We start from the raw sequence: 21,968 nt of genomic DNA, 5'->3' as shown, positions 1-21,968 counted from the left end.
CAACTAAGAGTACTATTGTATACCGAAGCAGATACAGAAAAACGACTGAGAGACAGTACAGCTCAGATTCTCGCTTTATTGGTCAACTTGATGAAAGACTACAAAACGAATTCACAAAAAATCTTTCAAGTAATCAAATCTGTACAAACCTAAACTGGACTGTTTTTTTTATTTGTAGTTTTTTTTTGTGGGGGGTTTTTTCCTTCTTTTTTTTTTTTTTTTTTTTTTTTTAAAACAGTTCTGGCTCATATGAATCTGACGAGTCATATGCACGTGTGTGGGCACGTGTGCAAATGTGCGCTCGCTCTGATAAGGTGACAAACTCCTCCCTGTTCAAGCATATTGTGATCATACTCCAACAGGCAAGACACAGCATGCACACACACGCACACACCTGTGTTTTCGATTTTACAGTACAGAGGACAGGGGAAAAAATAATAATAATATATATTTAAAAAAAAAAAAAAAATCCCCCTTCCACAAGTATGTACGTACACACCATCTGCTAACAAGAGCTTGCTGCCAAATTCATTACATCAGCAATCTCCCACCTTCTCCCAAACCCTGTCGTTTCAGTCAAGTTACTGTACAGACAATGTGGTTTCAGCCTTTCAGTGGGAAGAGTGGTCAGAGAAAGGGGGGGGGAGAGCAGGGATTATAAATCTCTAATATTCTCACACAGAATATACACGTGCACACATGATTTTAATGCTCACCTGCAGACGTTTGTAAGCCTGCACACGCGCACACTCACTCAGACCATCTGTAACATTAAATGTTTTAAGAAGTACAGATAAAAAAGGAAATAAAAGCCCTGGGTATAGGTTTGATTTCTGGCTGTTTGGTGAAAGAAAGGAGAAGAAGAGGTAGAGAGGGCAGGACAAGGGTCAAGGGCAAACTACTGGTGTCATTTCTTAGCTTTCCTAGGTGGAGTGACTGGGCGACCGGAGCCCATGCCCCCGCCCCCACCATAGAACAGCTTCTTATCTGCAGGTTTGAGGATCTGCACAAGGAAAATAAAGAAGAAGAAAAACCATGAGTTAAAAATGACAACAACCTTTAAGATTAGCAAGTTCAATCAGTTTCTAGTTTACCTGGAATGAACACATGAGGGTCTCATCTACACTCATCATAGCGCCGGCATTGTCGAACTCCCCGCAGTAGTTTGGGGCGGAGAACAGAGTCACAAGCTGCCTCTTTGCAAAGAATTCATATCCATCCTCAACCACCTGAAAAACAAACAGGTTAGCAAACTCTCACACAGGATCAAGCACACAGCAGAACAATAGACTCTGCTACGGATGATAACACATGACATTATAAATGCCCCGTTACTAGCACAGCTTGACAAATAAGAAAATTACGCTAACACATCTAACTGCTGAACACAAACTAAGCGATAACTGCAGCCATGTAAGGTCAGCGTCAGTACTGCTGGAAACTACTCTAAATATCAACACATTGAAGATATTCTTAAGACTAAAATCAAAATTTAGCTGCTGAAGCTGGCCTGAAATCCAATTGTGCTTAAATGGTTAAAAGGTTTTTAGCTGCTGTGTCACTGCCACTATCTAAACACTTCTCCCTGCAGCACTTCCACATGACATTTCTTAAAATACACAACAGCATCGGTAAAATTATTGTTTGATAAATGTTGCAGCCTTCTTGTAGCTTGAAGGAAGAGCCGCTTCAATGCTAATAGCTCCTTTACCCACATGACATAGAACAGCTCGCACCTCGTCAGATCAAAACAATACCTGGTACCCTGCTGCAACTTCTAATAAAGACCAGACAACCCTCCAGCATCTTTAAAGGCAACCAAGGGTGGAAAAAAAATCCCCAATCAACTCCAAGCAGTTAAACACTTAACTATGAGGCTCAACCAAATCCTGTAAGTTATCAAACCCTTTCACTTGTGTTACTCATTTTTACTACCATGAAACTGAACCATTCAATTACATTTTTTGGTACTGACCTGATGGGCTCGACAAATGAGGTCCATGTCATGTTTGTGGAGGAACTTTGTCACCACATCTGCACCAAAAGTGAAAGAGACACCGCGGTCGTTCTCACCCCAGCCCAGCACATCTTTATCGGGGTCTGCCCACAGCAGGTCGCACAGTAGGCCCTGGTCAGGAACATCAGTGGGACGCATGACCCTTCTCACCTGCTCCATGGACTGGAGGTCTGGAGACAGACCTGGAAAACATAAATGTCCAAGAATTAAACTTCAGTAGTGAAGGAAAAAAAAAAATAAAAATCAGCATCTGATTTTAGAATTTGTTTTTGTAAAAAATGTTTGCATCCTGAAAAGATTCAAAGAGCAACCATAAAAAGAAAATGAATATCACATGCCGCAAAAACCCTGTGATATTTCTGGCGATGTTTAAAGGTAAATTTAGTGCTCAACTTTTAAATCAGAAGGTACAGAAAACGGAGAGGCCGGTCATCCGATGTTAACTTCACCCATATCCCAGCTAATAAGATAGCGCCATCATGCAAGTAGACTGGATTGCTTCCTTTTAAGAAAAGCCCATCACTGGAATTACAATCCAAAGCCACGACACTCCATGGTAGTTTTGCTCACACCGACTGTTTCAACGCACAAACACCACCTGAAACATCCTCACAAGATAAAGAACTTAGGTTTCTGAAGAAGAAATTTTTAAACGAGTACTTTCTATTGAATAATGTAGGATGTTTTTAATGAATGTAACCGTGGATATCTGACAGAGTGCCAACAGGACATGACTGCCTCTGCTGCAATAATTAGCCTAATTTCTCTTGTGAATAGAGCACAGCTGGCACATCAGTGTCTCCCTACAGGCCCTTTAATACAGAAAGCAGCACACGCTCTGAAAGCCATTCTTTTCTACGGCTTTTGCGGTGGAAAAAAATTGTTTGCTGCTGTGTCGACTAAGAGCACTGACTGGGGAGAGCTTGCATGTGCCACGATGAAACGTACACTGGGGGTACAGAAATGCAGAATGACAGGGAGCGGGGAAATGCAGAACCTATGAAGACCTTGAGTGGCCACAAAAGATTACGCAGTACAAGCAGACTGCAGCGGTTTTTCGCTGGCTGCTCAACTTGGGTGTTAGCGCAGCACACGGCGCTTCGTTACCACTGACTTTGAGGACCTATTGACAGGTCCTGACAGATTAAGAATTATTTAGTGTCTAAGATGTCTGGATGTTTAAGAAAATAAACTGCAGTAATAACTAAGAACTGTATCACATCATGATAATCATCCATAAGAAAATGTTTCATACGAAGTTTTAAGAAAATGTCTAGTGTCAGAATGTGTTTAACTTTTTTTTTTTCACATTTTGAACATAAATATGACAGCAAACAGATTACAAAGAAGTGCTTGAATTAATCAATAACATTTGGTAAATGATTAAAAAAAAAAAAAAAACATCTACCACAGAGAGTGGTAGAAATAAAGTTTTAAAAGACACTGCACACCATCCCAAGATGTACAAAGTTTTTATCCAAAAGCTCTTTGGGAATCATCTTTTTGGTGCAAAAATACTTTGATTAATCCCTTGAGTTAGGTTCTTATTCTTAATGCTTGAATTATAAATAGGTTTGTTAAATAAATAATAGTGTTAATAAATAATAATAATTCTGACATTGATCAGGTACAATGACTGGACTGAAAATGAGTGAAGCAGCAGCAAGTGTCCAAAGAAAAACTTTGAAAGACTGTCAAAGCCTGGAGAACTGTTTCTCAAGACCACTTTATAAAGCACAGGACATCCTGGCTCCTTTAATGCAAAATATAAAGAAATGACAGGTGGCTCAAGACCTTTGCACAGTACACGCTTATTACAAAAGGGATTGATGTATTAAATGACAGTCTGTTAAAGCTGTACCCGTTTTTAGCTATATCTGTGTACTGATCCAGAAGGAATTACAAACACCGTCACCCCAACCGGTGGCAGCAGATGGCCGCCCCTCCCTGAGCCTGGTTCTGTTGGAGGTTTCTTCCTGTTAAAAAGGAGTTTTTCCATCCCACTGTCGCCAAAGTGCTTGCTCATAGGGGGTCATATGATTGTTGGGTTTTTCTCTGTGTCTATTATTGTATGATCTACTGTGCAATATAATGCGCCTTGAGGCGACTGTTGTTGTGATTTGGTGCTATATAAATAAAATTGAATTAGTCTAACAAATTAAGATGGTCCCTGCTAGACCATGACCATTATATGTTGACAGATACAACAGAGCGGAGTCTAGTCTTTGTGTGTTCGCTCTGGATAGAAACCAAATTAACTGTTTGAAGAGGATACCTCCATGGCAACAGAAGATCTTCTCATCAACAATGGCTGCTACAGGCAAACAGTTGAAGCAGTCAGTGAAGGTCTTCCACAGTTTTATGTTGTATCGCCTTTTACCTGTGGGAGGAAATTACAATTACTCTGTCACAATCTCATCATAAGAGCTATAAAATCAGCAGCGCCACTTGTTTCAAGCTGAAAACACATTTTACATAAGCTGAGCTCTAAATAGAACAAAAAGCATGTGACTGAATCACTGTTCCCACTGCCCGATCATGCTCCTTAGCCTGAAGCCCGGAGTACTGAGTGTTGCCCATGTTTCTCCATCAATTTAAAGGAACTCACAAGGGAATAGATATCTTGTGTACACTGTTAATCTAAGAATACTTAATTAGTTAATAATCTACAGACAGATTTCAAAGTGTCAGGCATATTTTCTTAATCGCAATTAAAAAAATAATAAAAAGAAACTGTAACCACCACACCTGTTGCAAGTGCTGATAAACATTACTTCACTAATTACTTGGTGTTTCTTTTGTTTTTTCCTCCTTATGTGTAAATCTGCCCTGTACAGTCTCTTCCTTCTTGTTTTTAATGTGTAAATCTGCATCTGCCTGTCACTTTGCTGCTGAAACACTTTCCTATTTTTCATTTCTATTCTATTTAGCTTTTGATGTATTAAGATATAGACACATATACATCCATTTCTCTCACCCTACATCTATTTATCTATATTTTATATATTTCTATATATGATAAGTTTGATGTTGTGTACACGTGTTTCCTCTTTTTACAGTTTCGGTATCAACAAACAAAAAAGAAAAACCAAGGTGTCCTCTTGACCACACCGAGGTCTGCTGTGTTGGCCTACACTTTTCTATTCAACTGGTAACCACAGAGAGCAGTCGCACAACTTTCCAAATTACTGTCTGTATCTGTGTGCATATATCATGACTTACACTCATCGTAGAAGCCGTATATTCTGTTAATAGAGGCGCACTCGTGGTTTCCTCTCAGCAGAAAGAAGTTTTCTGGGTATTTGATCTTGTAAGCCAGCAACAGACAGATGGTCTCCAGGGACTGCTTGCCTCTGTCTACGTAGTCGCCCAGGAACAGGTAGTTGCTCTCTGGTGGAAAGCCTCCATATTCAAACAGCCTGAGCAGATCATAGTACTGCCCGTGAACATCACCTAGAGAAACAAGCAGTGTTAGAGTGGAAACAGCAATGTTGTTCAAAGGTGTGATTATCGTGCTCAGTATATGTGCACAACAAAGGCTGAGGGAGTTGGATGGAGGTACAACATGACTAGAGACCTTGAAGATTAGCACTTTATACCATGACTGACAAAGTGTTATTTTAAATAAACACTTATTACAGAGTTACCTTATGTGTGTGTTTTGTTATGAGGTTGCATTTAGTACAAGGATGCTTATGATTTCTACTGCAGTACAGACTGTTCCAGTTCCTGAAACCTGTTCCTTAAACTAACATTCAACGGAAAACTCCAGGGAAACTTAAAGTACAAAACAGAATTGAACCAGCAAGTCAGTACCACTTTATCCCGTGAGTTGTTTATGTGGCAAGATTACAGCCATGAAGAATTAAACACTTTCTTTTTTTTTTTTAGAGCCAGTCTGTTTTTAATTAACTATAATAACTTAGCATTGGTCATGTGAATACTAGAGCATAGTATGCACATAAGCTGACTCATAATGGTCCAGCACTCTAAGCTTCAACAGCTTGCTATGTTGTTTGACCACCCTCGAGAATTCCCTCGACTCCAAAGAACGCCACTTAAGCCTCACCACAAATCTTGAGGGGCGCCTCAAGTTCAAGCAGGATTGGCTGGCTGAGGAAGATCTCCCGGGATTTGAGGCAAAGACCACGGATTTCATTCTCTGTCAGCTGAACATTTTTGCCAGGTCTGGAGCCTTTCACTGTAAGGGGAAAAAATGAGTCAGAAAACAACAGCAAATTCTTACACTGTTTTTAATAAGAAAGGGGTAAATTATTACAAGTGGCTATTGGGTGATTATTCTCATTTCTCTCTGCATAAATGCAGCTTAAAGTGTAATTTGTAGGGCATACTGCCATGGACAGTTGGCTCATTTCATTTTGTGCACACTGTAGCAGTGAATCTGCTATGTTCTTGATTAGAAGCAACATAATTAGAATAAGATATCTCAAAATAAAGGAGAACAAATCTGTGGATTACACATTTTACAGTGGTAATCAGAGCACTCATTTATAATCATAATCTGCAAATGTCACACTTTTTCGTGAAGAATCTTGTATGGCTCCAAATACAGCCAAACCAAACATAAAGACAAAGACATTTTCAGAGGCATCCAGAGGTCGACCTATATATAGTGAACAGTGATAGTTAACAAATCAAGACTCAGTAGCACCCTGGATGATTTTACTGGTGTTATGGAGCATTTGCTCTCTGTCCTACAAAACAATAAAAATGTGATTACAAGTAACAAAATAAAATGACCTCACCCTGCTAGCATACAGGAGTGACCTTTTAAATTTAACCGTATAACCACTTCAGTGTGTACCCAAACGATGTCTGCACAAGTATAAAATAATGCATATTTCTGCATCATAGTATATTTCAATGCAAGTTTAACGAGACCAACTCTCACAATACAAATGGTGCGAATATATAACTGTGTTCAAAAATATATATTCAACCCGTCTCTCTTTTGTATTCAATTTCCGAAGACAACATTCAAACAAATTAAATTTACTGAGCGTTTAAGTGCTATGCTTTCTTTGCAAGAAGCGCCGGATGAACTGAACTTGTTTTTACGGCGTTGGCGGCTACCGTTCCCTAGCCGCAGTTGGCTAAAATGGCTACCTCTTTGAATAAATATCGAGCGAAATACTTGGTCTTACCTTCGAGGAGACGCTGTATAATGGAGTCGATGTTCAACTTGTCGGCTTCTGCCATGTTCTGCCCCTGTTCCGGCCGACTTCTAATAACTTCTACGAATTCAAGAGGTACTGGGTATTAACTGGTTGCCGAATTATAGTTACCTGAACTAGTTTAGTGTTAATCGGCTATCGTTAGCCCGCTAGCTAGCTAACCTTGGGGAAGAATCGGCTACCTCAATATTGGAGGCGAGATTTTGAAATGTTAACGATGTGATGGCTGATGTACTTCGGAAATCACATTAATCGACTAATTCCATTTAGGCATCCGAATTTCGTTTAGTCTATTCGTATTTTCTCGACTACGTTATTGTGCGGAAGCTACTAGCACCATGCCATCGACAAAAAAAGCTGCTGGACGAGCGTTAGCTCAAAGCGGTGTTGAACGGAAGTGGGCTGACCGCTGTCGTGCCCCCATTGGTTAGCTTTAAAAATAGGCGGCGTTTGTGACATCCTATCTACTCCTTGATTGGTTGTTTTCCGTGTCTATCAGCATTTACTTATCTCAAACTAATTTGTAAAAAAAGGGCACTGTTTCTTGATTATGTTACGCTTAGGCTACTGTAAATTAAAGACTTTATGAGTGAAGACAAGAAAAAAAGCAAATTTTTCGCATTTACTCAAACAGTGTGTTTGTATTCGTTTCGTATTTGTTGCGCAGCAAAAGCTACTCCCACGGAAGTGACCATGATTGGAAGAACAGGCGACGTATTTGGGCGCTGACGCAATGTCCCAGCGCCTGGCAACACGCAGCGAGTGATTCATTGTAAAGTTGGGAGATGGCTTGGCTAATTTGTTATTTCACTAAGAGATAAACATGTCCCTTAGCCGGACAGCTGCTAACTTATATATTTTACACTAATAATTCGGTTTGTATCATACAATCATCCAACCATGAAGTTGCTCCATAAAGATATTGAGAAAGATAATGCCGGGTGAGTGAGCGCTGATGGCTAATGCTAGTAGGCTAACCAGCTTGCTGTGTTGTAGCTGACTATACATGTGTCAGTGTAGTGAGTTGCATTCCCGTGTACACTCAGAGAACGGGAGAGGTGTGGGTTTTGTAATAATAAGCCAACCGACCATTTTGTCTTAATATGTGTTAAAACTGAACCTTTACTAACATGTTACAACTTCTGGTTTAGCTTTAGCTTTACAGACTGAATTGACAAACCACACCTTAGGGAGTAAACCAAACAAACTTGTGTAAATAAATATAGTAATACACACTGTGTACTTTGGGAATTCCTGTGCCATTTTACCACCTTCGCATCTTAAATTGGGAGCATATCTATTTTTAAAAAAAATTGTATACCAAAACCACACGAGTGCAGATCCTGGCTTATTGATCACCAACGCTTAATTCAGTCAGGTGACTCTGGTGCCCGAGGAGGCGGAGGATATGTGGCATACCTACAACCTGCTCCAAGTGGGGGACAGCTTAAGAGCCTCGACTATCAGGTAATAATCAATATATTACACAAAGACACAGGTGAAGCCCTGTAATAATGCAGATTTCTTCATTTTTTTCTTCATTTCATGGGTTTGTAAAATATGCTGGCAAAAGAAGTTAAAGATTAGACACTCACTGTAACAATTAAGTTGCAAAAGAAAGGTTGTGTGTGCAAGACTGCTTTGTAGAAATACTTTAGAAATATATGGTATTCATGTATCCTGATTATTGTATGAATTTTGATATTATCTAATTAAGGTAGATATTAATTAGACCACACGTCCTCCATTATGATAGTAAGTCACTCGGTCAGACTAAGTTAACATTGTCTCAGGATGGTGGTGCATGGGATCAGGCCTCTTGTTTGTAGTATTCCTAGAGTATCGGAATTTATTCAATAAAATATCATATTTAGTCTTCGTGTAACAATACAATATCACCACGTCAATTTTTCCCCTCCACCTATAATCTTTAATAAAAGTTCTAGTTATATCTGCAGTGCAAGTTTCCATTTTTGAGTATTTGTATCGGTATTCCATTCAGTGTTGGTGGGATCATTGTAGTTGATATACCAGAATGTTCAAGCAAACAAACAAACAAAAAAACACCCACATCCCTCGGGCAGCTTTGATGTAGCTGTAACTCAAGTTTATGCCTCTTTGTGACTCAGTGTGTGGAGCGATGCTCTGACACCGGCGTGAAGTTGTGTTTATTATAGTCATTCTGTGTTATTCAAGGATTGTTATAGCTTTCAGCATTACTCTTCTACCTTAGTGTTTTGTTCTGAAAAATACACAGCTCATCATCAGTGCAGCAATTAAAGCTTCGGCTTCTGTCCTTTTCCCACAGAAAGGTGCAGACCGAGTCCCCTACAGGAAGCGTGGGCAGCTCGAGAGTCCGAACTACTCTGACGTTGTGTGTGGAGACTATCGACTTCGACACCCAGGCCTGCCAGCTGAGAGTAAAGGGAACTAACATAGAGGAGAACCAATATGTCAAGGTCTGAGTTTTATAAACACTCTTGTAAATGGGCTGGGTGAAATATTTACTATTTTTATTTTCTGTTTCCTATATGAACCTGTCTTAAATTAAAAAAAAATGCACTTGCCCTCCGTCTGTGGACAATACAACGACATCATTGGCACCTTTTACATATTCTGCACGCTGTAGTGAAGAACAGTAGGATCAGCTGGCTAGCAATAGCAGGAGTCAATGCAGCCTTTGGAAAATGGTTTAGACCACACTCCATACTTATTTTCCAGCATCTGAGTGAAGACTGGTTGTTCCACTGTGTCAGTGTGGTTATGTCAGGACTGACATAAAAAGCATCGTCTGTCTTTTATTATAAGTGACACCAAAATGTCTGGAGATGTCTGGAGCCTTGAGCTCCTCCATACCTGTTTCATGCCCTGGAGGTCGGGGCTGTGGCTCCCCACACCCTCTAGCACATACAGTGGGGCAAAAAAGTATTTAGTCAGCCACCGATTGTGCAAGTTCCCCCACCTAAAATGATGACAGAGGTCAGTAATTTGCACCAGAGGTACACTTCAACTGTGAGAGACAGAATGTGAAAAAAAAAATCCATGAATCCACATGGTAGGATTTGTAAAGAATTTATTCGTAAATCAGGGTGGAAAATAAGTATTTGGTCAATAACAAAAATACAACTCAATACTTTGTAACATAACCTTTGTTGGCAATAACAGAGGTCAAACGTTTACTATAGGTCTTTACCAGGTTTGCACACACAGTAGCTGGTATTTTGGCCCATTCCTCCATGCAGATCTTCTCGAGAGCAGTGATGTTTTGGGGCTGTCGCCGAGCAACACGGACTTTCAACTCCCGCCACAGATTTTCTATGGGGTTGAGGTCTGGAGACTGGCTAGGCCACTCCAGGACTTTCAAATGCTTCTTACGGAGCCACTCCTTTGTTGCCCGGGCGGTGTGTTTTGGATCATTGTCATGTTGGAAGACCCAGCCTCGTTTCATCTTCAAAGTTCTCACTGATGGAAGGAGGTTTTGGCTCAAAATCTCACGATACATGGCCCCATTCATTCTGTCCTTAACACGGATCAGTCGTCCTGTCCCCTTGGCAGAAAAACAGCCCCATAGCATGATGTTTCCACCCCCATGCTTCACAGTAGGTATGGTGTTCTTGGGATGCAACTCAGTATTCTTCTTCCTCCAAACACGACGAGTTGAGTTTATACCAAAAAGTTCTACTTTGGTTTCATCTGACCACATGACATTCTCCCAATCCTCTGCTGTATCATCCATGTGCTCTCTGGCAAACTTCAGACGGGCCTGGACATGCACTGGCTTCAGCAGCGGAACACGTCTGGCACTGCGGGATTTGATTCCCTGCCGTTGTAGTGTGTTACTGATGGTGACCTTTGTTACTTTGGTCCCAGCTCTCTGCAGGTCATTCACCGTGTGGTTCTGGGATCTTTGTTCACCGTTCTCATGATCATTTTGACCCCACGGGATGAGATCTTGCGTGGAGCCCCAGATCGAGGGAGATTATCAGTGGTCTTGTATGTCTTCCATTTTCTGATGATTGCTCCCACAGTTGATTTTTTCACACCAAGCTGCTTGCCTATTGTAGATTCACTCTTCCCAGTCTGGTGCAGGTCTACAATACTTTTCCTGGTGTCCTTCGAAAGCTCTTTGGTCTTGGCCATGGCGGAGTTTGGAGTCTGACTGTTTGAGGCTGTGGACAGGTGTCTTTTATACAGATGATGAGTTCAAACAGGTGCCATTCATACAGGTAACGAGTGGGGGACAGAAAAGCTTCTTACAGAAGACGTTACAGGTCTGTGAGAGCCAGAGATTTTCCATGTTTGAGGTGACCAAATACTTATTTTCCACCCTAATTTACGAATAAATTCTTTACAAATCCTACCATGTGAATTCATGGATTTTTTTTTTCACATTCTGTCTCTCACAGTTGAAGTGTACCTCTGGTGCAAATTACTGACCTCTGTCATCATTTTAAGTGGGGGAACTTGCACAATCGGTGGCTGACTAAATACTTTTTTGCCCCACTGTAGGTGTCAAACTCTGGCCCGCGGGCCAAGCCATACCAAATTACTATTAGAGCTGGCTTACTGGTATTATACAGCTAATATATATATTGTTTAGTATTAAGCTTTGCTTGTTCCATATTCAGTTTTTCAGCAAAACGTGTTTGAGTCTATAAGAAAAGATTCATTCTTATATCTGGAGGAATAAATATATTTCAATAAATATTAGCGTTAGCCCGCGACTTTGTTCCAGTTTTGAATTTTGGCCCACTGTGTATTTGAGTTTGACACCCCTGCTCTAGCAGATCATTACATGAAGGAACCTTTTAAATACAAGCGCGCTCATGCTCACAGGTGTACACACAGGTGCTCACAGACACAAAATACACCCTTTTTGGCTCCGATCTCAAAGAACACTGTGTGCTGTAAATCTTATGTGCTGCATAATAATGATATATTATTATGATATATTATTTAGATGATATATATATAGAGATATGTATTTTTTTTGCCCCCCCCCCCCCCCCCTTTCTTTTCTCCTTTCTTTGCCCTTCATCACTATTCCTCTTCCCCGCTGTCTTTGTTTCCCTCCCTCCCCCCAGTCATGTCTGTCCTGTCTGTAACAACTGAAAATAAAATAAAATAAACAAATAATAACAACAAAGGTCAATCAAATGGACCAATACGGCAAGGCAGGGATGGTCCACTTGGTAAAGTAATTCTGTTGGGCTTCTCTTTTTGCCTTCAGACAATAATTCTGATGGCAAAAGAGCCAAACGGGACAGGCAAAAAAATTATAAAAAATAAGTGACACCAAAACGAAGCAACTAATGTCAGCTGCTTTTCTGCTGTGGTTTTCTTCTTGACACCAGATCCATTATCTGATTTTTAGGTTGAACATTGTTTGTTTTTTTTACTTTTATAGAGCATCGTAGGTTTGTCTGTTTACTTTTCACCAAGAAAGCTCCCCCATCAACAGCTGTCTCAAGAACCAATGTTTCTGTCTTTTACGGTCTCTGATTTTATGACTTTGTCATGTTGCACAAAAGCAGAAATTAACCGATTTAATCTCACGTACCACCCAACCCTGGGATGCAGGCTAACTTGTGTTTGAAATGAAAAGTAGTTGTGATTGTGTTGTATTTTTTTTGCTCTTCAGATGGGGGCTTATCACACTATTGAGCTTGAGCTCAACAGGAAGTTCACTCTGGCTAAAAAGAACTGGGACAGCGTCGTGCTGGATAGAATTGGTAAGCAGATGCTACCTCAGTACTCCGACCACCAAAACAACTATAAACTGTTTACTGTCTGACTGTCAATTATTTTAAAGCATGTACTTCCTACCACAACTAGTCACAAAGACTCTTAAGCTGTATATAAATACATACATACATACAAGTTAGTTATATATATATATATATATATATATATATATATATATATATATATATAACATCTTACTTGTTTTCTGATGAAGATGGCTGCCCCTCATTGAGCCTGGTTCTGCTGCAGATTTCTTCCTGTTAAAAGGGAGTTTTTCCTTCCAACTGTCACCAAGTCCTTGCTCATAGGGGGTTATCTGATTTGGGGGGGTTTTCTCTCTGATATTGAAGGGTCTTAACCTTACAACATAAAGGTGACAGTTGTTGTGATTTGACACTAAATAAATAAAATTGAACTGATTATAGCAGATAGAAATTTCTTGGCTTTGGTAACTGTTCTCAAAATTTCTGCAGCTGTTTGGCTAGTTTTCTCATTTTATTCAGATTTGTTCAAATTCAACAGGCTGTCAACAGTTCTCTTATAAGATATACTTTGAGTTAATCGTTAATAGTGTAGGGGTTTACACATTCACGCAAAAAGGGTCCACAGTTCGATCTCAGCAGGCGAATAAAAGATCAGCTCAAAGTAGCTTTTACTATTTTTATATCAACCTTTTTTATTCTTGAAATAAACAGTCATAAACAAAACAAAGACCTTTTCTTTCTAAAATTCTGGTCAAGCAGTGAAAGCTTTTTCCAGATGGCAAAAATTGTAAGTCGAGTGAATAAAATCACCGAACACTTTATTAGGAAAACCACCGTAGAAGATGTTGGAAATTTTGTCAATTACGTTTTAAATATAACTTCTTCTTTTTGTTTCCATTATATCATTGTCTACGTTTTAGATCAGGCATGTGACCCGACCCAGAGGGCAGATGTGGCTGCTGTGGTAATGCAGGAAGGCCTGGCCAACCTGGTGCTCGTGACACCTGCCATGACGCTGCTTCGTGCAAAAGTGGAAGTCACCATTCCCCGTAAGAGAAAAGGAAGCTGCACACAGCACGACAAGGTAAAAATGATTTATAGGCAACTGATCAGCTGTTAGCGAATTGGGAGCTCTAAAAGCAAGCAAACGGGAATGAAGTGACGTTTTGAAAAGGGCACAGTGTCAAATCTGAATATGAAGATACAGCTAAAATGTACACAGTGTGCCAACCCAATTATAATTTTCATATTGCGTGAGTGTTTTGGTGTAGATGTCATGGGAGTTAAGAGCTTACTGACTAAAACAAAGTAGGCAGATATACACATTCAAATATATTTAAATGTTTTTAAATGGGATTGAGTGGAGTTCAAGTGGATTACATTTCTCTTTAGCCTCAGGAAGTCAACCTCAGTTTTTTTGTTTGTTTTCTGTGATATTTCTGTGATAGTGTAACAAAAAATTTGGTTGTCCCCTTTCTTTGGGGATGTAACACTGAGAGAGTTTTTCATCCTGTGTGCTTACTGTCAAAGTGTCTGTTTGCAGGGACTGGAGAAGTTTTATGAAGCTGTGATGCAAGCCATTCTCCGTCACATCAATTTTGATGGTAAGGCTGTTGTGTGCGCGTAGACACTTCTGCCTTTTTTTTTTAACTTATTGTAACAGTTCCAGTTTAATGTTTGCTGTGAAGCTTTCATTCATGGTGATGTGCACCATTGTGTTTTGTTCCTGAAACTGTTTATTAATGTTATAACTTAAGAAGACTTTTCACTCTCACTGGATATTTTTCAGTGGGATCATACATGTTTTAGAGTAGTAACCTCTATTTTCCTGTAAACATAATACCTTTTATTAAATTGCTTCTGTGTTTTACTACATATATAAATCTAGACAGATGTGGATGTAAACTGCTGGTTCAGGTAGTTTCTCTTTACAGAAGATATCATTTAAAAAGAGTTGAGATTTAGATTTTTTTTCTTTCTTACTTTCTGCCAGTTGTGAAGTGCATCCTGGTGGCCAGCCCAGGCTATGTGAAGGACCAGTTTACGACCTACCTCTTTAATGAGGCGGTACGGCAGGACAACAAGATCCTGCAGGAGAATCGGCCCAAATTCATGCTGGTCCACTCATCGTCAGGTCATAAGTACTCACTCAAAGGTAGGAGCTGCTGCTACTTGACAGCGAAGTTAAATTGATCTCATCATAAGGTGAAAACTCACTGAGACAACTGTTGTTTTGCAGAAGTCCTTTCTGACCCCACTGTGACAAATAGGCTGTCTGATACGAAGGTGACTATGCATCCTGTGATTTAAGAGTTTGTGCATATTTGTGCATATGATTGCTAAACTGTGCACACAGCTTTTTAAACTCTGAGCAAAAAACTTTTTTTTTATTATAAATTGTATTAATCTGTGTGGAATTATGAATTATTTTCACTGGAGACATAAATAATTTTGACCTGTTGTTTTGTGTCTTCCTCCTCAGGCAGCCGGAGAGGTGAAAGCCCTGGAGGACTTCTATAAAATGCTGCAGCATGAGCCTGACCGAGCCTTCTACGGGTGCGTGCTTGATGATGGAATGTAACAGTTAACTTATATTGTTAACACTGATTATAAACAACCTGCATATCTTTGCATCCTCACAGCCTCGCTCATGTGGAGAAAGCTGCTGAGGCCCTCGCTGTCGACACCTTGTTGGTAAGCGACAAGTTGTTCAGGTAGGTGTGCATGAGGGATGCTTTTGACAGGCAGTGTTATTCTGCCTCGTTGCTGCTGTTGTTTATGTGTAACATGTTCACTAACATACTGATGAGTACGTTCAAAGAACTTTTCCTTTCTGTGTTTTTATTTTTGTCATATCAGTATAACGTTACTAGGGTGGATGCACATACTGAACACAGCCAAGATCAAATAATGACGTCAGCATATATACATGTATACGCTCCGAGCAGTCAGTCTTTAGACTGCTCTTCTTTAAACACTTGATTTATGACAGCTTTCTGGGACTTCTATGTTATAAAAAAAAAAGAGGATATCCTTAAAATCGTCATTACGGGCCCACAGTTCTCCCAATTTCAATGCTTAATTTGTTTTGTCAGGCATCAGGATATCCCCACCAGGAGTCGCTACGTTCGCTTGGTGGACAATGTGAGAGACAATGGTGGCACTGTCAGGTAACTTTGTAAATACTATGTTTGTAGACTTAAAAACTGAATTTTTGTTATGTACTATATGTGACAATTTTGTTAAAAGTAGAAATGCAGGCTCCTGTAGATTTACATGCTGGCTAGAACATGTTTAAAGTACTTTGGAAAACATCAGGCTAATGACTTTTTCTCTTTTTTCCATGCAGAATATTCTCAAGCCTTCACGTTTCGGGTGAACGTAAGTTATTGCTCCCTTCATGTAGTTGAAGTTAACTCTTTAGCTCTCTCAGGCTCTAAGGAGCTGTCGTTTTTCAACTTGATGTCCTGTCACGTTTGTTTTCAATGCGTAAAAAAATCCCCCATAGATTCCCATTACTATCACTACAGCCACAGTACTGATACCAACAGTGCCATCCTTACTTCCTCAGTTTGACAAGTAACTTCTCACAGTCCTGTCCCTCGCTAAAAGCTGAAGTAGTTGAAGTTCATGAACCTGAACAAGACTTTAGGAAAACTGCAACAGCACTAAAGTATTGAACTGCTGTCATTACGTTAACATTAGTCGGTTAACTGTTAGCAATTACTTACGCCTAGGGGTGACAATCTGGTCTTCTTCTATTGCTGGTCCCAGATCTGGATATATTGGAGGGTTGGGCCACAACCTAAAAATGCTCTTGTTGTTCATATGTGAACCTTACAGTTGATGTTAATATACAGTTTTTGAACTACATCAGGTAACTTCTAAAAAAATGCCTCTTAACTTTTTTAGCATTTTCGTCTGGATTTGATTTCACATGAACATTTGCAGTGGATTGCATAGGATTTTTTTTTAATCTGATACCATCATGGTTTAAATCCATGTCTGCTAATTTGTTCTCCTCTTCTGCACTGGTTTTGTTGATGTATAGCTACATCACTTAAGCCTCAAAAAACTGTATCTGGCCTGTATGGTCATCCCTGGCGGAGCACCACTGAAACAAATGGGAGCATTTCTGTGCACCTTTTTTTCTGCAGGGTTTGTTACTTAACATGAAATCACTAATAAGAGTAAAATAATGAAAAATAAAGCGTAGGATTAATTTACCGCTGTCATTTGGACTCAGTGAATTGATGACGCCACACACATAAAGTGATAATCTCACTCTTTATTGATGTCTTACTCAAATAAGAAGTCAAGAATTTGTGCTACAACTGCACCGATTGGATTTTTATAATTAAATATAAAGCCAGTCCGCAGTACAGGATGTGTCACCTTTTGATTTATTCTGGACTGTCTCACCAGAACTGACTCAGCTGAGCGGGGTGGCTGCCATATTGCGGTTTCCCATCGCCGACCTTTCAGACGCCGAGGACAACAGTAGCTCAGATGAAGACTGATCCACACAAACACCCCAGACTTCTCCCGATACCCGCCCTCAGTTTTGCAGATAAACATGGGAATGTTCAATGTGTTATGAAACAACGAGTCGTGAGAAATTCCACCCCTGTAACAGCCACATCTTTTACAAATCAAATGAACATGCCTGATTTTCTAAAGTGGCCATAAATTCACTTAATTTTGATGCAGTTTTGATGGTTTTTAAGCTAAAGACAGAAAATCCTCAATTCACAAGAAGGGCAGTAAGATGAATCTAACATTTTTTTTTTTTGCCAAGTCACAAAAACCCATTCATTTTAAATGATAGCAATAGCAAAATAAGTGACTTCTTGAGTCAAGTGTACATACAATATATCTTTCTTGCAATTAAACAGCAGAAGCATGCAACTACTCCTGTTATTTCTCTCGTTTATCACCATTCATGGGTTAAATACAGATTGGACCAAGATATAAAAATAGATATTTTCTTTCTCACAGTTATTTTTTTTCTTTCATTTAAAAAACTATTTAAGGGCATTACACCCCCAAACTACTGCATATCGACCTCTATAAATCAAGTATGTTCAGGATTTTCAATTAGATACAATGATGTGATTTACAGTTAGAACACTGTAGGTTCCTCTTATTCTTCTTTGGCAAAATGTCAAATTATGAACTTCCCCTGTGAAGAATTTCAGCAGCTAGGACTAAAGTGCATTTTTTAAATGTAACTTTAAGAAAAAAACACAATTTGCTTCTGTATATTAACTTCATATTTATTGACTTTCCCTTTTAATTTAGCTTTTTATGTAAACGTTACATTTAAGAATAGGGGTTTTTTGTGGGGACTTTTTTCCCCTTTGCATTTTTCAACCTTATTTTATACACATCAGTATTTAATTGTCAGATTTATTGAAGCACTTCTGCTTCATTATCTGAATAAGGGGCTGTGATTAAATAAGTGTGAATGTAACTTCTAACTAAAGCTAGCTACTTTAGATAGGCTAGCTAAGTTAGCTAACGTAGTTACGTTACCTAGAGTGGGGTTATCTAAAGCTAGCTAAACTAGTTAGCTAGAAAATTAAATAAATTGATAAGTTAGGTAATTAGAGAAATTATACATTGAAAATTAAATGGGAAGGTAAATAAATGGGGGAATACAAATGTAAATATGGAAATAAATCAAAACATTTATTTTTATATCCGATTTTATAAACGTATTAATGGCTATATTAATTTACAGTAGTTATTTTTGGGCAGTTAATGGCATATTTCTTTAATATTTTAATATATATATCTATAGAGTATTGATTTTGGCAGTTTCGGCCCTCCATATACTCCTCCCTCACTGAATGCTAAATTCAAATGTAGCCTTGACTGCAAGCATGCGTGAACTAGCTGCACTTGGCATCACTCAGCAGGACACTGGTAGCTCTTAATCCAGGCTAAATCCTCCAGTGTGCCCCAGTGTAGGTAGATAATTGAGCAGATAACCATGACATGCATTATCTGGTGGCTGTTGCCCCAGTTGTCAAACAATCCTGGTTTGAAGCGCTCAGGGATCTGGACAATGTTGACAAGCCCTCCCAATAAAGCTAGACAGTCCATGATGACAAAGAGACGCAGGGAATTTGGGCTTCCTACCCCGCTGCCATAAACCCGAAACAGGAAGAGGCTGAAACGGAACAAGGCCTGCCAGACAAACGATTGCAGGCGCCGGACGTTAGTGCGGGCAGTGGTGGCACAGTAGATCCCGTGGGCTGACAGGAGGATATAGACCAGCAAGGCAGTCTGTTGCACGATTGGGTAGCAGAGGAGGGTGATATGAATGATAGGAATTGCCCCTGGAGAGATAATGCAAGGTTGCTGTTACTGGCATTGTTGTCAGCATGGTTATTTTTAGTCAACACTAAAAATCGTTTGGTATCTTGTTATTTTTGCTGTTGTTTTTCAGAAGCAAATGTTAACCATTAGGTTGAACTAAAGAAAAAAAATCAGGAGTGATCCAGGGTTCCTCTGAAAAACACAAACTTTATGGCAATCAGTCTGATATTTATTGAGGTCTAGCCTTAAAGTTGTGGATAATCCCATGCACTGTTAAATGAGGCTTGACTTTGACTTTTGGTAGGCTTGAACTATCTTTGCAAAAGACTTTACATGAGACTTTTAGGCTTATTGACCGACTTAAGTGATTCTGGGAGGAACTGTTTAATGTTCAATATCTTTAATCTGCCTGAAGACTTAATTGGTTGTTTTTAAGACCACCACAGTATTTTGTCCATTCTTATTCACGTTCACACTCCTGTCAGAGCTTTGAGGTCTGCTAATCAGACAATCCTCAATACTCCGAGATCTAGACTAAAGGGTTAAAAACTCGGTCGTTGGTGGGACTACTGCTAGAGAGAGTTGCTACTCCACATCAAAAGAGGCCAGTTGATTTGGGTCAGGTATTTGACTAGCATGCCTCCTGGGGACCTCCTTGGTGAAGTGATTCAGGTATGTCCCACTGTGAGGAAGCTCTGAGGCTGACCAGAAAAGATTATCTCTTAGTTGGCTTAGGGAATGCCCTGGTGTCTCCCAAGAAGAACTGGAGGAGGTGGGTATCTACTAACACTGCTACCCCTGCAACCTGGACCTGGATAAGAATTAGAAGATAAGAAAGAAATGTGGATGCAGGGGCACCCCTGAATTGTATCAAAACCATAGTATTCAGCATTTCTAAAATTTTGTTGTAACTTATCAGTGCTTGTTAATGGCTTGAATTCCAAAAACTTAAAACTTGAAAACATCTTAGTTATGACCAGTAAGCCCCTCTGGTCCCGGTCTTAGCATCAGGAGCAATCTCTGCGGTTACATTTACTTTCTTTCGTCAACCTACCGAGGGTGTTAACTAGGCAGACGCCGACCATGTCCAGGGAGAGCAGCGTGTCGTACACGTGTTCTCCTCCCACGTGGTTCATGAACAAATGGTAGACCACTGATCCCATGGTGGGACAGAGGCAGGCCAGATAGTGGACAACACATATCCAGATGCTGTCCACCTCCTTCCAGGGGATACTAAAAGGTAGCAGCACCAAGAAAAGGAAGAAAGGAATTCCTGAAATGACAGGAAGATGGAAAAAGAACATCATTATTTTTCTGAAATCTGCAGAATATAAAAATAATTTGTTGAGTATTTTGAGGTATGTGCCACTGCTGTAGGTTAGTGTCAGCTTAATTTGTAGTGGCATTTTAATCACAGTACCTTAGTGCAACACATAGAAGTACCGCCTGTTGCAGAACAATATGAGGAATTCAATGGACCGAAACGGTTCCTCTGTCTAATTGTAATTTTTACTAGAAATGAGTAGTTGGTTACATACATAGAGAAGCTCGAGCAGCACTCTAATGCTAATATGCTTCACTTCCCCTTAGTAAGAGTGTTAGGTTTAATGAACTTATGGAATAGCCATGTTGAAAATGGGGCAAGAAGACGACAAGGCCTACTGAAGTTCAAGGCTATGAAGTTTCTAGTTTGTGCATGGACCAATTTCCCTTTTTTGCAGTTTTTTTCCATGAGCCAGCCTTGAAAAGTTTCACATTAAAACCAGAACTTTTAAAGATTTCTTAACACATATCTTATTCTACAGCAGCTCAGAATCTGTGCAAAGTTGTCTTTGGATGCTTCACTCAAGATCCGTATGGGCATTTACAGATCAGAGGTGTCGGTCACCTTCAACGGCCCAGTTAACCAGTGGACACTGTCAGGGCTCTGATTCCCAGGGCAGATTACAGCTAATACCCCATATCCTCATTACCCATCCTTATCAAGTGTGTTTGTATCTGGCCATAAGTGAGAGTTGACATGCGTGGCTTGTTTAGTTTGCGGGTTAATACGATTCAAGGTGAGAGAAACTTGCTTTGCGTATAAAGTGTAAAAATATATTTCAATGATGATTCAGGTATAGTAAGAACGGCTGCAATGGCATTTTCTAGTTTAGGTATGTATGCACCAGTTGAAAGAAGCATAACTGCTGGACTTACCGTGTGTGTAGATGTTCCCCAGCTCATTGTGCATGTAGAAGAGGCTCCTGACGCACTCTTCAGCTGTGGACACCGGCCGGTAACCCGTCAGGACATATTTGTTGAACTGAAGGTGAGCAGGAGCCTTTGCAAAGTCCAAGAGCCGCGGTCCTTTGTAAAGCACCATCATGACTTCCTGCAGCCAGTGCCCTCACATTTAGCTTCCTCACCATTTAGATCATAAAAGGGCGCACTCGGGACTCCCGGGCTGGTCTTGACCACGACCAGCCGGAAACTCTGGTCCTCAAAACCCATCATTGGACAGGTATAAGTCCATGCAAGCAACCTGTTGAGCTGGCTAAGTGGCATGATCTTGGACCAATCAGCGCACGGCCTTTATTCCTAAGCTGGGTAATCCCCCAGAAAAAGCCATGTGCACTTCTGCAGCTGCTCCTCCCTTGTAACTGACTCACACCTAACCAGCTTCATGGTTTACGTAACGCACTTTAACAAAACAGAAGTACT

The 21,968-nt window shown here is 40.0% G+C and overlaps 3 protein-coding genes across 5 annotated transcripts; 1 reads left to right on the top strand and 2 right to left on the bottom strand.

The window, feature by feature from the left end:
* Positions 1 to 62: 62 nt before the first annotated feature.
* On the bottom strand, positions 63 to 7,626 carry ppp1cab (protein phosphatase 1, catalytic subunit, alpha isozyme b). 2 transcript variants are annotated; one of them, XM_082544274.1, is made up of 8 exons: positions 7,375 to 7,626; positions 7,183 to 7,272; positions 6,087 to 6,218; positions 5,240 to 5,470; positions 4,293 to 4,397; positions 1,976 to 2,199; positions 1,095 to 1,229; positions 63 to 1,003 (listed from the first exon to the last, which is right to left on the bottom strand). In XM_082544274.1, the coding sequence occupies exons 2-8, from the start codon at positions 7,235 to 7,237 to the stop codon at positions 908 to 910; spliced, it is 978 nt and encodes a 325-aa protein (XP_082400400.1). In that variant the 5' UTR covers positions 7,238 to 7,272; positions 7,375 to 7,626; the 3' UTR covers positions 63 to 907. The 2 variants fall into 2 exon arrangements, with proteins under 2 accessions (XP_082400400.1, XP_082400399.1); XM_082544273.1 differs by having other exon boundaries at positions 7,183 to 7,626.
* A 92-nt stretch (positions 7,627 to 7,718) lies between these two features.
* pelo (pelota mRNA surveillance and ribosome rescue factor) lies at positions 7,719 to 17,852 on the top strand. 2 transcript variants are annotated; one of them, XM_082544271.1, is made up of 13 exons: positions 7,719 to 8,153; positions 8,587 to 8,679; positions 9,521 to 9,671; positions 12,854 to 12,944; positions 13,862 to 14,025; positions 14,485 to 14,545; positions 14,935 to 15,096; positions 15,181 to 15,227; positions 15,424 to 15,497; positions 15,584 to 15,635; positions 16,037 to 16,111; positions 16,291 to 16,322; positions 17,367 to 17,852. In XM_082544271.1, the coding sequence occupies exons 1-12, from the start codon at positions 8,113 to 8,115 to the stop codon at positions 16,318 to 16,320; spliced, it is 1,041 nt and encodes a 346-aa protein (XP_082400397.1). In that variant the 5' UTR covers positions 7,719 to 8,112; the 3' UTR covers positions 16,321 to 16,322; positions 17,367 to 17,852. The 2 variants fall into 2 exon arrangements, with proteins under 2 accessions (XP_082400397.1, XP_082400396.1); XM_082544270.1 differs by having other exon boundaries at positions 7,725 to 8,153; positions 15,584 to 15,655.
* paqr4b (progestin and adipoQ receptor family member IVb) lies at positions 17,215 to 21,769 on the bottom strand. The gene is made up of 3 exons (XM_082544275.1): positions 21,465 to 21,769; positions 20,320 to 20,538; positions 17,215 to 19,285 (listed from the first exon to the last, which is right to left on the bottom strand). Exons 1-3 carry the CDS (start codon positions 21,631 to 21,633, stop codon positions 18,852 to 18,854), a joined length of 822 nt encoding a protein of 273 aa, XP_082400401.1. The 5' UTR covers positions 21,634 to 21,769; the 3' UTR covers positions 17,215 to 18,851.
* Positions 21,770 to 21,968: the final 199 nt, after the last annotated feature.

Source organism: Aulonocara stuartgranti, assembly GCF_965226115.1.
Source record: "Aulonocara stuartgranti genome assembly, chromosome: 8".
In the NCBI taxonomy this organism is placed as follows: domain Eukaryota; kingdom Metazoa; phylum Chordata; class Actinopteri; order Cichliformes; family Cichlidae; genus Aulonocara; species Aulonocara stuartgranti.
Note: the sequence above shows the minus strand (reverse complement) of the source record. Positions and strands in the feature narration are given on the sequence as shown.